The 17,216-nt window shown below is 37.7% G+C and overlaps 1 protein-coding gene and 1 long non-coding RNA gene across 4 annotated transcripts in view; both read right to left on the reverse strand.

Moving 5' to 3' along the window:
- PDE7A (phosphodiesterase 7A) overlaps positions 1 to 17,003 on the reverse strand; it is a 46,262-nt gene extending 29,259 nt beyond the window's left edge. The window contains exons 1-3 of one of the 3 annotated variants that reach the window (XM_087931313.1): positions 16,890 to 17,003; positions 11,242 to 11,302; positions 2,113 to 2,196 (exon numbers count right to left, since the gene is read on the reverse strand). In XM_087931313.1, the coding sequence (XP_087787439.1) occupies positions 2,113 to 2,196; positions 11,242 to 11,248 (91 nt within the window). In that variant the 5' untranslated portion in view covers positions 11,249 to 11,302; positions 16,890 to 17,003. Of the gene's footprint in view, positions 1 to 2,112; positions 2,197 to 11,241; positions 11,303 to 16,181 lie in introns of all 3 variants that reach the window. The other 2 variants (XM_087931311.1, XM_026706131.2) reach the window with 2 other exon arrangements.
- Positions 4,978 to 6,105, reverse strand: LOC148126397 (uncharacterized). The gene is made up of 2 exons (XR_015743225.1): positions 6,016 to 6,105; positions 4,978 to 5,144 (listed from the first exon to the last, which is right to left on the reverse strand). It is a non-coding gene; the product is annotated as an uncharacterized LOC148126397 (long non-coding RNA).
- Positions 17,004 to 17,216: the final 213 nt, after the last annotated feature.

Consider the following 17,216-nt stretch of genomic DNA (forward strand, 5'->3'; position numbering starts at 1 on the left):
CTCAGACTATGATTCTCACCAGTGATAAAGTACCTGACCAAGGTCATTTGCTGTCAAATACTATTTTAATGTTTTTCTAGGAGATATACCCTTCAATAGTAGTGAGCAGGCATTCTCAAGATGCTAGAGAGCAATCATGGTTCCAATCACACACACTTTTTCTCTCTCTTTTTACTTGACAGCACATTATTTCTGTATTAGGCCTCAAAAATAGGATGGATCAAAATGAGACATTAAATACCCACTTCAATCAATGATTCCAGCACAATCGTGGACGATTCTAGCTATAGTAAGATGAATGCAGATAATGGTCAATTTACCTGAATCAGAAAACTATATCAAGCAACTTTATTAAGCCAGAATCTTAATTCGGTGCCATATGGTTACAGATTATGTACTTTGTTGAAGGCTGGCAACTACAGTTTCACAGTTCAAACAAAGAGAAAAAGGAAGCCATTATTACTTCCTGCTTTTTTTCTAGTACCAGTGTGAATAGATGAAAGAATTGTATTCACAAATAGCTTGAGCATATTTCAGTTTATTAGATCAAGTATAACAGAATGAAATGACCCATCTTGCTTTCTTTAATGAGTAATATGACATCTACATACAGGGTAGTATTTATTTTCCCAATAAATAAACTGCTACTTTCAGCAAAACAAGAAAACTTTTGAATAGTGTTAAAAACATCTCTAAGTGAAACAGTCTATTTTGAAAGTCCATACAATTAGTCCTCAACTTATGACAATTGGATCCAGAATTTCTGCTGCTATAGTGATTGTTATGTGACTCACACCTGATTTTAAAACCTTTTTTGCCACAATTCAACTGATTCACTGCAGCTGTTAAATAAATCATGTTTTTATTAAGCAAAACCAACTTCCCCAATAAATTTTGCTTTTGGAAACTGGCTAGAGTGGCTGCAAATGGCAACCATACAACCACAGAACACTGCAACCACTGTGAATAAATATCAGTTGCCAAGCCCACACATTTTGATCATGTGACCATGGGGGTACCACGACAGTTTTAAGTGTGAGGAGGACTGGTTGTAAGTCTCATTTTTCAGTGCCAGTGTAACTTTCAACAGTCACTAATAGTTGTAACTTGAGGGCAACCTGAACTGAGCATCTATCTATAAAGTGTTCCAAAATTCAAAGAGCTGAACTTAAAATACTTCCAAAATACTCAAAACATCCTACTTTGTACACAAAGGAAATGGTCCAAATGAAAGAAAATTCAAATGAAAATGTAGGGAAATCATCCCACAAAAGAATATACAGTAAAGTCAAAATCTCCCAGGAATAACAGAACTTCTTTATGTAATATTCATATGTAGCTGAACTATACAAATCTTCAGCATTCTGTCAAGAAGCAGCTTTCAGATTAATCCAAGCATTTAAAATATTCACAGAAGATGGTATTTTTAAAATAGAGATAATTGCATCCAGTATGTCATGATTTGCTCAAACCTATCATTTTGCAACTACAGTCTGTCTTTCAGTAGAATCTTATAAATTTTATTATTAAAATTTCAAGCCATGTTCACAGTGAGAACATTTGCACTTCTATATCTTATCATCATGGCTACCTAAACAGATAAAGATTGGTTATCCTTTGCAATCAGAGTCTTTAATTCTTAAAGTCTCTTCCAGAGATAAGAGGAGTTTTACATCCCTATAAAATATTGCCTCTTTGCCAATGGAATTAGTAAATTTACACAAGAATGAGATTCTCTAATTATGCCCTAATCTGTGAAGTAGAGAATTTTGTTTTTTTTTTCAAAAGATTATTCAATTACCCTCTGCAGTTATTGCACTGCATTATCCCAGGAAAAGATGTATTTGAATTTAGAGATCTGGAGACAACTGTTGTGTTTGTATCCTCACTCATTCAAAAGCCTGAATTCATTGTGCATTTTTTTTCAACTTGGTATAATATAGCTTAAGAAACAATACTGCAATATTCTACATAGAGTGTGTTCACAACATTTCAAATAGAAATTATTTCCGTAAATTGGAAATATTAGTTAATAAAACCTGGTATGACTATACGCGCAGCAGCCAAACACAAATGGAATTCTTCATTACTGTACTACTATTAAATACTTACAGTGAAAAATACGGAAATCAATGTATGGATGAGAACCTCTTCTCTCTCTTTCAAATCCTGCCCGACTTCTTACTCGTACATCTCCTGGAAATAGGGTCAAGAGTGAAATATACCATGTCGAAGAGCTACAGAGAAAAATGCAACTGACTACAGTTGCAAGGTGTAGATGTTCTGTGGATCTAGCGTAACAATAATACAGCACCTTTACCTTAGATGCAATTTCACAAGTTTGAAGTTTTTTTCAAATATCCAATTCCCTGCTTGTTACAAATTCCTTTCCTACCTTCTCATACACAATTCACTAGATATATATTTACATTTAATATATATGCTAAATTACCATAATGACAAAAACATAAGAAAAATATCAAAATTCTTTTTTTCTCTTCAGTATCAAATCATTTTTCTAAAATATATCAGTTGAGTAGATTTCTAATGTATACAATCCTACATTTATAATTTTCAAAATTATAGTAATTGCCATTAGAATTTATTTATGTTCAACTGGATTATATCAGTCATTAAAATATCAAAATGTAGTATTAACATGAAAATTACTGCAAGTATTTCCCCTTCAACAAAAATAAGCATCTTCTATAATAATGTTATGTTTATACTGGCAAAACAATAAATAATTATTTTTTCTTCCATTCAATCATGTCTTAATTTCAGAGACTACCTGAATAAGTCCCTGCAATTTTCTTGACAAAGTTTTTCAGAAGTGGTTGCCGCTGCCCCCTACCTAAACCTGAAAAAAAAGTGATTAACCCAAGGTCACCCAGCTGGCTTCTCATACCAAAGATGGAACTAAAACTGTCTCCTTCTTTCTAGTTTGATACCTAACCACCTACACCAAAAGCTCTTAATCAATATTTACCAATGCCTAGATTTTTTTTTTCAAATTATAGAAATACTTCACAGATATGCCAAAAGCTGACATGATACAAATTGTACTCAGAACTCAGATATATACTATTATTGTATAACTTTTTTCTTCAATAGGTCCAAATTTTATATTATGATGAATCACAATTCAGCCAGGATTTTGACTGGATTTGACATTTTTGTCCATTTATCAAGTCTTTCCCAAAGAAAGAGAAAGGGATCGCAATTGTTGTTTAATAATATTAAAGGTTCTATTGCAGGATGTAAGCTGTTCCAAATAAAGCTGCCTTTAGCAATAGCAATAGTACTTATATACAGCTTCACAGTGCTTTACAACCCGAAGAGGTTTACAGAATCCGCATATTTCCACCAATAATCTGGATCCTCATTTTACTGACCTCAGAAGGATGGAAAGCTAAGTCAAACCTGAGCTGGTCAGGATCAAACTGCTGGCAGTGAGCAGAGTCAGCCTGCAATACTGCATTCTAGCCATTGCACCACCAGGGCTCTGGTATTTGGTGATGATTTTATTATTATGGGATGTTTTTCAAAATATTGCTACAAGTCTGCTTATATCTAAGATAAGATTTCATTTTATTTTGTGTTATATGTTATGTCAACTTTTGCAGAAACACTTCGCATGTCATGATTATGTTAGTCTTACAACCAGAGTTTTTCTTCTAAAACAATGAGCTTATCTATAAACTGATATGGCTTTTCTAATAAGGAATCTACTTACATCTATTTAAATGCATAAGTACTGAATTATAAGAAATGCTTCAGATGGAAATAGAAGCAAGTTTGAAGAAAATCAAGTTATCCTGCAAGGGAATAAATAAAAATGTATTCACGTATAGTAGTTTTTCAGTTCTACTAACTCCTTCCTTCCTTCTACAGAAGCTACAAATGGAAAGCTGTTAGTTGTTTTTACAAAGGTTTTTTTTTTACAAAAATCCTAACCAAAAAGAAGTGAAAGTCACTTTCAATGTAACTTTCACTGTCACTAGTAGCAATCACACAATTTTCTCAGAATTAATCTATCAGGACCATTATAGTTGAAGTTCCCTAAATCCTCTAAATATGAGGATTTGTCAGCTTTCCCAGATTTCTCAAGAATACTCAGCAATGGTAATGTTAACTAAGGAATCTGGAAGTTGGAGTCCATGCATCTGGAGGTGCCAGAGCTTCAAAGGCTATGTTTATTTGTTTATTTATTATTAAATAAATGGATACAGCCACCCAACTCACAACAAAGAGCTACCAGTTAGTTGAATGATGAAAAGACAGACCGAAGTCAGTTACAAAAACAGAAAATGTAAGGAATTGACTTCTCCATACCTCTAAATGAAATAATCCCTTGATCAATTGCCTGAGGAGTTACAACCCAGCTACAACCTGCCACTGGAAAGGAAGGGAATAGCAGCAGGGGGAAGATAAATCTAGCTGTTCCCATCAGCCAAAAAAGAAGCAGTTTGTTTTCATTTTGCAATTCTTAGTCTTAGTACTTACACAATGCTTAGGAAAGTAAACGACATTGGCTTCAACAGCAGCATCTTATTTTAGAATAGCAGTTTGGGAAATTCAAATCCAATCCTGCACCTAAATGGATTTCAACCACTTGCAGCAGCCTGCATGTGAATGTACCTACCGTATATACTCGAGTATAAGTCGACCCGAATATAAGCCAAGGCACCTAATTTTACCACAAAAAACTGGGAAAACTTATCGACTCGAGTATAAGCCTAGGGTGGGAAATGCAGCAGCTACTGGTAAATTTCAAAAATAAAAATAGATACCAATAAAAACTTTCACTAGTTCAGTTGAGAATAAGTTTGATGTTCACAATTTCCTCTTTGAAAGAGACCAGTAAATAGGGAAGAAGATGAAGAAAAAGAAGTGTGTTTTTTTCACTTTTCACACTGCAGTGAACAAAAATGGCATCATAGAAACAGGCTTATTCTTAGTCCAAAGGTTTGTTTCTGATTTCTTCCCTGATTTAAGGGAAATATGGGAAACGATCTCACTATCATGAAAGGTTTAATTGATTCACTAACCCAAAAGATGATGATGATGACAGTGGGAGGCAGGAGTCACTCTCTCCCTTGCGAGAAAAAAGCAAGAGCCGTTCTTATGATCTCTCTCTCTCTCTCTCTCTCTCTCCCCGTAATACAGTCAAGCCCTTTCCAGCACATGTGATCCGCCGCCGCCACTTTGCACCTTGCAAATGCAAAATCCCGGGGTTTTTGCATTTGCAAGGTGCAGAGCGGAGGGGGAGGATCGCGTGTGCTGGAAAGGGCTTGACTGTATTCCAGAGAGAGAGAGAGAGAGAGAGAGATCATAAGAACGGCTCTTGCTTTTTTCTCGCAAGGGAGAGAGTGACTCCTGCCTCCCACTGTCATCATCATCATCTTCTTTTGGGTTAGTGAATCAATTAATTTGGGAAACGATCTCACTATCATGAAAGTCAGTGTTCTCTGCCCGTGGGGCATTTGGAAGAAAACGCCCCGCGGCATATCCACGCGTGTGTAAGGGGAATCAGAAATCCCTGTGTTCAACGCCTAGCACGGCAGAAGAGAAAACGCAGCTGTGAGCAAACACTGGGAAAACCTGATTGATCAGAAGGAAGGAGGCAAAAGAGGGAGAGGTGGTGGTGGATGGAGGTCCCACTGGTATTTGTGAAACACTCGGTCGGCAGCGCTTAAAGTCAACGTCCTCGCTCCCACCCACCCAAAGCCACGAAGTCCCCCAATCGCGCAGCCCAGAATCGCCCTCCCTCAGGGGCAGCAAGACGCCCGGCATTTCCGAGACAAGAAGCTCCACCGCGCAGTAAGCGCCCTGGCTCTAGGCTGATGGGCTCAGAAAACAACGCAGCCGAGGTGGCTTCGGCTCCGCTGCCGTTTCCTCAGTCCCAGCTGCTTTCAGTCCACTCGGGAGGAGGGGAGGAGGTGGTGGTGGCGGCTCGTGTTGTTTCTGAGCCCGCGAACCCAGAGCTCAGAAAACAACGCGAGCCGCCGCCACCACCTCCTCCCTCCTCCCGAGTGGACTGAAAGCAGCTGGGACTGAGGAACGGCAGCCGGAGCCGAAGCCACCTCGGCTCGCGTTGTTTTCTGAGCCCACCAGCCTAGAGCCAGGGCGTTTTCATTGCGCGGTGGAGCTTCTTGTCTCAGGAAATGCCGGGCGTCGTTGCTGCCCCCTGAGGGGAGGGTGATTCTGGGCTGTGCAATTGGGGGACTTCGTGGCTTTGGGTGGGTGGGTGGGAGCGAGGACGGACAGAGTCCGCGAAGTGGGGCTTGCTTGCCCTTGCTGGCTGCCTCTTCTTCCTTAGGGGCGGGGAAGGGGGCTCATCTGGACCAAGGGTGAGTCTCCCCCTCAGTTTCCCCTGAAGGATCTTCCGTCGTTTTTGCCTTCTCCCTACGTCGTCCCTCGGTTAAAATCCCCCCCCCACACACACACACACTTATTTTCCGGCGGATAGATTTCATGTCTGAGCATTCTCACATGACGGTGGGTCTTTTTTCCCCCCTAAAAACAGTTAAAAAAAGAAAAAACAATATATCCTCATGCAAGAACTTTTCTGCTTCCAATTACCCCCATGCTTACAAGTTGCAAAGGAAACACGGAAGCAGGGAAGCGGCTGCCCAGCTCTGGAGCTCCACACCATTTTTTTTTTCAGAGGGGAATCTCACTCAAGTATAAGCCGAGGGGGTTTTTTCCAGCACAAAAAATGTGCTGAAAAACTCAGCTTATACTTGAGTACATACGGTAATCATTATTATCTAACATTAGAAGAGCAATTCCCACTAAGCCTCAACATTATGCTTTCCCCATACTCTCTCTTTCAACTCAAAAGTGAGGAAATCAGAACTTTTATTTTAAATTAACCACAGCTTGGGATGTCATTCTAAACTGGGTTTACATTAATTATGATTAATTAAAATAAGCCATCTTCAAATACCATGATTTGAAATATAATTTCCATTAATGATTATTCTTTGAATTTTTCCCCAACAATAGTTAAGATAAATAATATGTTATAATTTGTAACATAATCTTTCCTGAATTTTCCTTGGAATAATATGCTGGAGCAGTGGGGCCAGGACAGAATCTAAATTTATTTCACTTATATTTAAATGTAGTTAAAATACAGTTATGTATTAAATCTTCTCCAATATATTACAAATATTATTTGGTAACAACTTTCAGAAATGTCTTAGACCACACTTAACACTTTGGGAAGAGCACATGTACTGGATCTCAGGCTATACACATCTGGATGAACATAAATTCATCTATTAATAACAAAAATAATTTGAAATCTCAAGACTTAGTTTTAAACTTTTTATTTTGAATCCTTTCTTAATTTTATAGTTATAGGATTATTTAGAATGTAAGAAAGCATCTTGACAAAATAACAGATTAACAGAGTTGGAAGAGACCTTTGAGGTCTTCTAGCTTAACCCACTGCTCAAGCAGGAAACGCTATAAATAAAAAGAAGAAAGCAGAAATGATTAAAGAATTATGCATTTCCAAATGTTTCAGTGAATATCTCTCAGGGGATATTAAACTTAACAAACGCAGAATAAAATCAGTGTGATTGTAATTGCAACATAAGATAATGTTCCTTTAAAAAAGTCAGACTCAATGTGAATAGAACAAATAATATTTCTTTTCAAAGGGATTCTTTCAACTACTGATGAATAGACAAGCACTTGAAAACCTTATCAACTTTATCTGCTTTAAGTACTGGAGTTTTCAAAGTAGCATCTGTCCCTGAGAAAGACATTCATCATAATGAATGCTTTATTTAATTGAATCAATAATAGTTCTATCAGTTTCAGGCTTATTGCTATTTTTTCTCTAAATTAAATATTCCATATTCAAATACTGCACTAAATTATACCCAATAACAACTACTATGGCCACTTGCCAACAAAATGGACCCAGTTGCCAGAATGCATTCCTTTCTCCATTATGTAGGATGGAAGATTTATGCAAATGCAGTGGGAGATTCTTGACTATAATCAGTCATTTGTATTTTATATGGAACAACTAAAAAAAATTCAAGATCCATTCCTGATTTCACTCCTTGAATCCCTTCTGAGAAGAGATTATTGACTAAACAAAACCTTAATTTAGCAGCATTTTACAAATCGTACTGGTTTTCTGCTGAAAACTGAAAACAGAGTAAGCAAGTTGCAATATCTAAAAACAGAGAGAAAATGAGACAAAGATTGTTACTATCTTATGAAACTAACAATCCACTCTTTTGCCAGTTGCCTGACTTGGGTATATTGGATGCAAAAATGAAATTATACAAATTGACCTTTCCAACACTGTCATAATTGTTGTGTCACCAATGCAGTATTATGTATACCAATTTAACGTATGAATACATTAAGACCCAAGAGTTCAATAAAAACTCTATGTGGTCCAGATTATCTAAACATCAATAGGCATGATAACAATTACCTTGCTAATAAACAAGCAGAAAAATAAGAGCTCCTTACTTTACTGCTTTTTGAGCAGTAGCTGAGAGTTCAAGATGACTCTCAACTTGTATATAGAAATCTCGTAGAGGAAAGTGTGATTCCATCCAAGGCCAAAGATGAAAACATCCGGGGGTGGGGGAAAGGGGGTTAACCACAGCCAGTCAGGGTTCTGTCATGGTTGTCTATGTCTCTCAATTCAGATCTGAACAACCTCCAGAAGCTATTAACACTTTCATAGCCCTTGGCCAGGATTAACAATGCACAAGTCATCAGCAGACTCATGATACTGGACTCCAAACTGATTGCCAATGTCACCCAACATGTAGGTTCCTGTAGGTGTTAAACCTTGAGCCTTGAAGCTAAATGCACTGAGGGGCTGCAGGTGCAACCTCTCCCCTCTGTCAATACCTATTAGGACTAATCACTGAAGAAGGAGGCAAACCACTGCAACATAGTATTTCCAACTCCTAGCTTCTGCAACCAGTCAAAAAGATATCAATGGCCAATGGTACTGAAAAATGCTGAGATATCAAGAAACACAAGGATGGACATACCACCCCCATCCCATCTTCACCAAAAGTCATCAAGGTGTGACCAGTATTATTTCTGTGCAATAACCTAGCCTGAAATGGATTCAAATGATCTGCTTTTTCAAGACCCTTTACAAGAACTATCCAACCACTTTTTCAACAACCTACATTATAAAGGGAAGGTTAGAAACTGGACAATAACTATCCAGAAGGAAAGAATCCAGCAATGGTCTCTTTAAAAGGAGCTGTACCACCTCCTTCTTCAAGCCTTCTTCTTCACCCTCTCCCATAAAGATGTCAATACCACCACATGGACCAAACCAAAAGACCCAGGAGGACACTGGACCTAGCAAATAGGTGGCCAAATTCAGTGGAATGTTCAGCGGGAGGTATCAACCTCACTGGGAGTCACAAAATCAATTTCAGTCCAGATAAAGCCATAAGGTTGTGCATAGGCAACTCAATATTTATACTACCTGGTGGGTAAATTCATCTAGATTTGGACTCTAGCCAGAGTCCAAATCTAGATGAATTTACCCACCAGGTAGTATACATATTTTGCTCTATGCCTTTATTAAACTGGACTTTTACATGGATTCACTTCTGATTTGTATCTTACAAGTGTTTGCATTGAGAACAACCTGGTAGAACTGTGTCTCAACTGAGATCTGGTGGCGTGAGTGAAGCCCCCATGCCTTTGGCACTACTGACTATCTTACTTATTTTTATCTTATTTTGGTTTGGGAGCTACATACCGTACTATAGTAACACTGTTACTTTTTCTGAACAATCAGAAGGTATCTTCTAGCAATTATAATGTAATTCTAAACTACCTGGACTCAACACCATTGCTTTTGGCTTTCAGAATAGTCTAGATAAACTGTATGATGTCTGTACTGAAACTCAGATTCGGAAATTAGATGTTTAATAATGGGACAAAGCTACTTTCAAGTTTCACTTTCATGGAAGGACCGGCCTCTGGATTTGTTGCCTTATCTGGCAAACTGCTGGAAGTGCTTTTTAATCAACTAAGGCTTGTTAACTTAAATGAAACAATAAAAATAAATACTTTCCTAGTGTTGCCAAATACCAACAAATACCACAGAGGAAATTAAAACAAACAGGGAGGTTAGTGTCTGTGGCACAGCAGTAAACAGGGATGAATGAAATTTGCCAAATCAGACTGAACTTGCCTATATAATAAACAAAAAATAATTGTGTAGATACTAGATACCAGAAAGGAAATTTAGACTTAATATATTGTAATTATTTTTAAGGAATCACTTACTTTCGATTTCACATATGCAACAGGATTACAAGGGGTTTTTTTAATCTGGGGATGCATAGAGATTCTACTATGATTTTAGCAGGTACTAAACTAAAATTAGTAGATATATCATCCAACACTTACTGTCTGAGGATTGTTCAGTATTAACAAATGAACTTACTTTAGGGTTCAGTGTTCTAAAAGTCAGCATTAACGCATTTCTGCAAAATTTGTAATAATGAATAACCTAAACAGAAGTCACTGCAAAGGCTGCAACAAGTAAAATCACTTATGATGATATATTTCTCTCTGTCTAAGGAACTAATCTGAATAATTTATATTAAAATTCCTTCTATATCTTTTTCTCTGTTTTGAACTTGCACGATTTCAAAATTGCTAGCACGTGACAATATTTAGTTTACAACTTAAGCTGAAACTCATTCCTATACAAGTATTTGTTCATGAGTCATTCCAACTATCTTTAAACATAATAGATTCTTAATCTTATATGTACTTGGCATTTGCTTAATCTCTCCATGTTCAACACAAGAACTATAACTACAAGAGCTAACCTGTAACACAAATAATGTACATTACAAATAAATACATGTATACAATTTATATATTGTATAAATGTAAATGCATGGCTCTTCAGTATCATATATTTAATATCTGGCATGTTCTTCAGTATTTCTCTTATGTATTTGCATCTCCACTGCCATATTTTCTTCCTAATGAAATCTGAATTACAGGACAGCCCATATCTTCCTTTTTTTAAATCATCTTCAGATGTATTTTTAGTGTCTGATTCAATATGAAAATGGTACCAAATTAAATGTAAATAATTAGAAGTATCTGAAAGCAATGGACCAAAAAACCCAAAGTTATTAAAATGCATTCTGCATTTTGTCTACTTAACAAGAGAGATCTGGAATCTCAATAAGCATCCACACTTACCTAACATGCGAATGTACAATGCAGTTTGATCAGAACTGTCATAGGAAATTGCTCCACGTCTCTGAAAATTAAAAACATATGTTATTTCTACTTTTTTTAAAGTGTCTTAATTTCTAATTTTATTTCAAAACCATTGTAAATAAATGTTCCAGTAAAGGACAAAAGTTCAAACTTTAATCATGTTTAAAAAGACTAGCCTTAGATGGCATACTTTTCTTCACATTCCACTCATCTTAATTCTCTAAAATCAATTATAAAATGATGGTTCTTAGTTAAAAAGCCAATGGCACATATTTTGGCTACATCCAATCATATTTTACAGTGAACTTACTAGTGCACAGTGCACAGAAAAAACAAGTCACTCAAGAGGTTTAAATTGCTAAACATATTTAAACGAATTTCTTCCTATATCCCTTACTAGAACTAGTTCCTTCCGATATCCCAACTCCCCGAAATGGCTGGATATTAGTAAGACTCCACTCCTATGATAATTCAAGATTGGGAACCTCTGTTTTAGGCAGTAAAACTAGCCAGATCTTTTGCCAGTAGTTGAACAAAGAATGGAGTATTAACAATAATCCACAATGGAGGTAAGACAGATAGGAGTTTGTAAATATAAGAAAGGTGAATACTTAGAAGAAACTCCAGTATCAAATGTAAGGAAGGTACTAACAAATCGTTTCTGTATTATTACCAAGATAAGTCCATTTAAATATGTATAATATTGAGCACGAGTGCCAGGTGACAGACACTCCCCAGTCAGAAAGCACCACTCTAATTATAACAAAAAGGTATACAAGTTCCATTAACAGATCTGGAAACAATGCAAAGTCATTAGAGTGTCTGATAATTGACAGTGCCAGTACTAGGGAAAAAAGCTCATTACTTTCTAAGGATACATACAAACAAAACAGGAAAGAGAAGAAGACGTGAAACTATAAAAATCCTGACTAAACAGCAGTTGTATACAAAAGTTTAGACACCCTCTCCAATTATATATTTCAATAAATCTTTAAATAAAATGAAGCTGTCACAATCTGTATATGGTACAAAGTTAATGACAACATATTTATACCATGTTTCTGTATATTCAAATGTACATTTACAATTGTTTACAGCTTCAGGAAAAAATAATGAATATGGCAGGTGCAGAAGTTTAGAGACCCCTTCAGAATTCTGTAATTCTATGTAGTTTTCATCAACTGAAAAATCTCTACTATCTGAAAATGAAAATGGCTTTCTGAGGCAACAAAGAGGTACAACTGCATATGCAGGTTTAAATCCAGACTTCCTGTCCACGGTTTATAAACCACCAGCCCCATTAAAAGGAGTATTTAGATGACATAAAAACTGGTTTTCTGATGGTCCCTAAAGAAAAAGAATGGATTTAAAAAGTTAAGATTTAGAGAGCACAATATATATACAATAGCTAAAAAATTTCACTGAAAAATTTAAATCTCCATAACATTTGTTCAGGGATATGTAAAATATTTTGAATTTAGAGTACTTGGTTCACATTCAAATCAGACTGTTATGAACTTATGAGTAGAGTTTCAATCTTACTGAAGTATTTGGAGCTCAAACTAGGTTTGTTTCAAGTTCAGATCCAGTTACTCATTAAAATACACTGAAACTTAGAAGAAGAAAAAAACAAAAGATTACTTATGTGCCCAAAGGTAAGATACTGATCAAAATGTCCTCAAGTCAGTCAATGTTATCACCTATTTATATTTTTATAAAATAACCTGAATGAACTTTTTCTAAGGATATTGAACCTTAGAGTTTATTCACTAGAGAGTTAATAGGCTTTCTAGAGTGGATTTTACACTCTCGTTTCTGTTTCTAGTATTCTGCAAGGGAGCAAATTAGATGAGGTTAATACAGTAATATATATCTGCTCATTTAAAAAAAAGTTGGGCCCTGCTCATCATAATTTTGAATATGGATTATAGTTATATATTAGAGCTGTTAATATTCAGTTGTTGCATTTCATTTTCTAAACCTTTATTCTTAAATGCTGGCAGCAGTTATCCCTTGAACAGCATGTAACATTGCTGTTGCATAAGCTGCGTTGGTTACCAGTCTGCTTTCATGTCCAATTCAATGTGTTGCTTTATGACCTTAAAACCCTTAAAGCCATTCATTCCAGAAGAAGGGGTATGCTGCAAACCCTATGAGTCAAGGAATTCTAGCTGGTGGCAAAAAGGAGAAAGGCCTTTTCTGCCAAGGCTCACACCCTCTGGAATATTATGCCCCTCAAGCTATGTGCCCCCACCTTCTTGATCTTTCAAAAACCTGGCTCTGTCAACTGACTTGGGGCCTCAATGGGGACATTCCATGTTGGAAATGGTTATTGCCCTAAGGAGAAGATCATACTGCCACATCATGGTAGTCTGCGTTTTTAACTTTTTTAGTCTCTTATTTAATATTTAATGTTTTACTGTTTTGTACCTTTGTTTTTATGATATTTATAAGCCATCCAGAGTCACTTGGCAATAACCTGGGTGGCATATAAATTTAATTAATAAATAAAATAATCCTAATTGTAATTTACTGTCAGCAGCAGAGATTTAAGTCTTTCAGTATTTTCTGTTGTACTAATTAAAAGTTAGTACTAATATAGTTGTAACTAAATATTGTAAAAAACAATTTAATATCCTAATAACTGAAATAAAACTTGCCCTTTTATACATTCCATTAATAATTACCTTATCCAAATGGTTTGTCCTTAAGAACAGTCATTTTGTATAAACACAATCAAATTATTTACTGAACACTTGAGACTTCATAATTAATATTAAACATTCTTCAGTATAAAGAATTGTGGAAAGAAAATATTAAATTAACTGTAAACTATAAATTCCTTGTAAGAATGACTAATGTTTGTAAAAGAAATATCAATGCCTACAATCATTTAATTTACAAGATGTCAACCATTGTAAGCAAAAGCTATCAATCTTCTTTTCAAAGTTAATACCATTCTGCATAGCAGTTTCTATTGATAATATCCTAGCATATAATTTATAGCATAATAGCTAAACTGCTAAGCAATAAACACAAATAACTTTTTCTTGAATGTATTTTCTATTCCCAAAGGATATAACTAATTAACAGAATATGAATTCCACTATCAGCCAACTTAGTTATATTAACTACTCAGGTAACCAAATGCATAAAAATCAATTGGACGTAATTTCTACTATTACATAAAGGTAGAATTTTGATCCCAAGTCCCTTGCTTCAACTCAGGTTTTACTAAATCAGTTCAATTGGAAGCATATTTAATGTCTGAGATCAAAGGATATTATCACCTAAAATCCCAGCGCTAGTGCCTTAATCTCAATTCAAGAATATCTATGGGATGGCTCAAAAACTGCAGTTATGTTTTGTTATGGATCATCACACAAACAAAATGACATGTTTAAAATTCTATTTCTATTTTCCAAACATCAAACACCCCATGTCTTCCTATCCTCAGATTTTGAGAGTACATGACAGGACTACTTCAGTCAGCATTCTTTCAATACACCATTGACATTATATTTCACCAATTCGCCTCTGAATTCTTTAAAATAAGCACATATTCCTTCTGAATAATTTGCAATCTAGTATTTCACATAAATTTGGAGTCAATATAGTTTCTATCAGTGATATTTCTTTAGACACAATCCTAATAAATTTAAGTTTGCCTCTATTATCAACTAATTTTTTATACTTCACATTCTGTAGCATATTTTGTTGTGCTATTAAACTCAAAAAGAAACCAAAGAATAACTGGTTTCCTCTTCATTTGTGAATAGTATTAGCCAGAAAGAACTATTTCAAATTTGAAAGGAACCTGCACCCTTAGAAGTTTGAATAAAATTATGGTTTGCCCAAATACCTGGAATATTGCAAAAATAAAACAAATATATAGCTCTAATTCTGGACAAATGCCTTATAAGATTCAGGGATTTGTTATCATTCACAGGGAAATCTAAGCAGACTGCATCAGGGCAATAACAGATGGATAACCCAATCCTCAAAACATTTGAAGAGCGCCAAAAATGGCAACATAATCTATTTTCTCACATTTCACCACCTACCTACATTTGTTATGGTTAAATTTATTACTGGTATCATTCACATTGGACTCACAGTGTATTTACTTGAAAAACCTATAAGAGACATATTTAAACTGCCTGAAAAAGACAGAACAAAAATATATGTGGCAATCTTTTGCAAAATATTTTAACGGATGAGCATGATTCAGCTGAAGACTCCTCACTAAAACCTGAAGGGTTTACAACAGCTTCATTATATCCTAGTAACTCTCGTAACTACTATAAATATTAAGGATGAAAAGACTGAATACCTCCTCTAAAGGTATCACCCCAGCTACCTTACCAAATAACCAATTTCATCCTCTTCCCCCCTTTCTTGCCTTACGACCAGGATAAAATCACAGGCTGTCTCTAGTCGGTTCGTAGGAGAGAGAGAGAAATCAACAAAAAAACTCATGAAAAGCAATCTTGGCGATCTACAGCATTACTACCCAGCTACAGGTGACCCAAAAAAACCCACGAGTGTTAACAAAAATAAAAACCGGAGACGAGCAGAGACCGACAGAGGGCAATTCCGCAGAGTGAAGCTGTGCTTCGGTGCGTCTTTCGCGTGTCCCGAGCTTTGCCTGCCTGAGCCGCTAACTCAAAACCTTATCTGGTTGCACGCTATCTGGCCTAATCTTCCTACCGCCCGCTTTTGTTCCCTCTCGCCTGACCGAACAGGGCTGGAGGACTCGAAACCTTTGCACGTTGCAGCCTCCGAGGTTTTTGGTTTTTTTCCCCCAAAGCCATCCCTTTTTTCCCCTCGGGGTCCCGCACGGATATTCTGGGGGGGGGGGGGTTCCTGCCCCTCCTTCCAAGGTCTCCGCCTCGGGGAAGAGCGAGAGGGGCCCTCACCTGAGAAAGCTGCCTGGGGTTGGGGCAGCCAAAAAGCGCAGAACTGGAGCTGAAGCTGATGGCCCCCCGGCGACTGAGGACGTGCTGCGGGACCGGCCTGTCCAGAGGCAGCACCGGCAGTTGATAGCATACTTCCATTGAAACGGGGGCAGCACCGCCGCCGCCACCTCCTCGTCTTCTGGGGTGCCAATCCTTGCAAGCCAGGCCCGGCTCCGGGATTAAGGCAGGCCCGGCTCACCGCTTTCAACCTGCCCCACGCAAACCCGGGCAGCGCTAGAAACGACTTCTTTCTAACCGTCCGAGCCGGGGCTCGGCGAGCTTCGCGTAGGGGAAGCGGAGAGGCAGCCTAGAGGATGATCCGGAAGAAACCAACATCAAGCCTCCAGCTCGAATACCGAGTCCCTCGGTCAGCTCCGTAGCCGGGACGGCGGCATCGCCGCCGTTAGTTCAGGTCGTAGCGGGCGAGCCCGGAGGCTGCTTTAACTGCGGCAGTCCCGGCCTGATTTGGAGGAGACACCGCTCGGCTGCGGCAACGCCGCTATTGTCCAGCACGAGGCGCGCCCCGCGCACGAGGGGCGGGGCCAGGTGCTGGCTGGAGAGTGATGGCGGTAGTGGCGCCGGAAGCTAACCGGGGGGGAGGGGGAAGAGAGAGAGAGAGAGAGAAAAGAAGAAGAGTTGCGCGTAGAGCAACCCGTCCTCCTCGCCTACACTGAGCACGTTCTCCTCCCTCGGTGTCACGCGAGTGCACGCCTCTCAAGAGGAAACCTCGTCCTGGAACGAGCGGCGGGCGCGACGATCCCCGGCGGGAACGTCTTACGCCGTGACGTCATTACCCTGCCTGGTGGCCCTTTATTTTTTGTTTTCTTTTTTATCCTTTTCGCTCGCCAGTTTTATTTTTGTTTCCTTTGGGTAGTTGTGGAAGGTGCCCAATCTATCTCCACTAGCTTGTGAGGTCCGTTGTTTTTCTTTATTTTTAGATAAGAGCAGAGGACATGGTGTACAAAGTTTTTGAAGCTTTCATAAAACTTTTTTATG

This window comes from Pseudonaja textilis, chromosome 3 (assembly GCF_049901715.1).
Source record: "Pseudonaja textilis isolate UNSWEBS1 chromosome 3, rPseTex1.2, whole genome shotgun sequence".
In the NCBI taxonomy this organism is placed as follows: domain Eukaryota; kingdom Metazoa; phylum Chordata; class Lepidosauria; order Squamata; family Elapidae; genus Pseudonaja; species Pseudonaja textilis.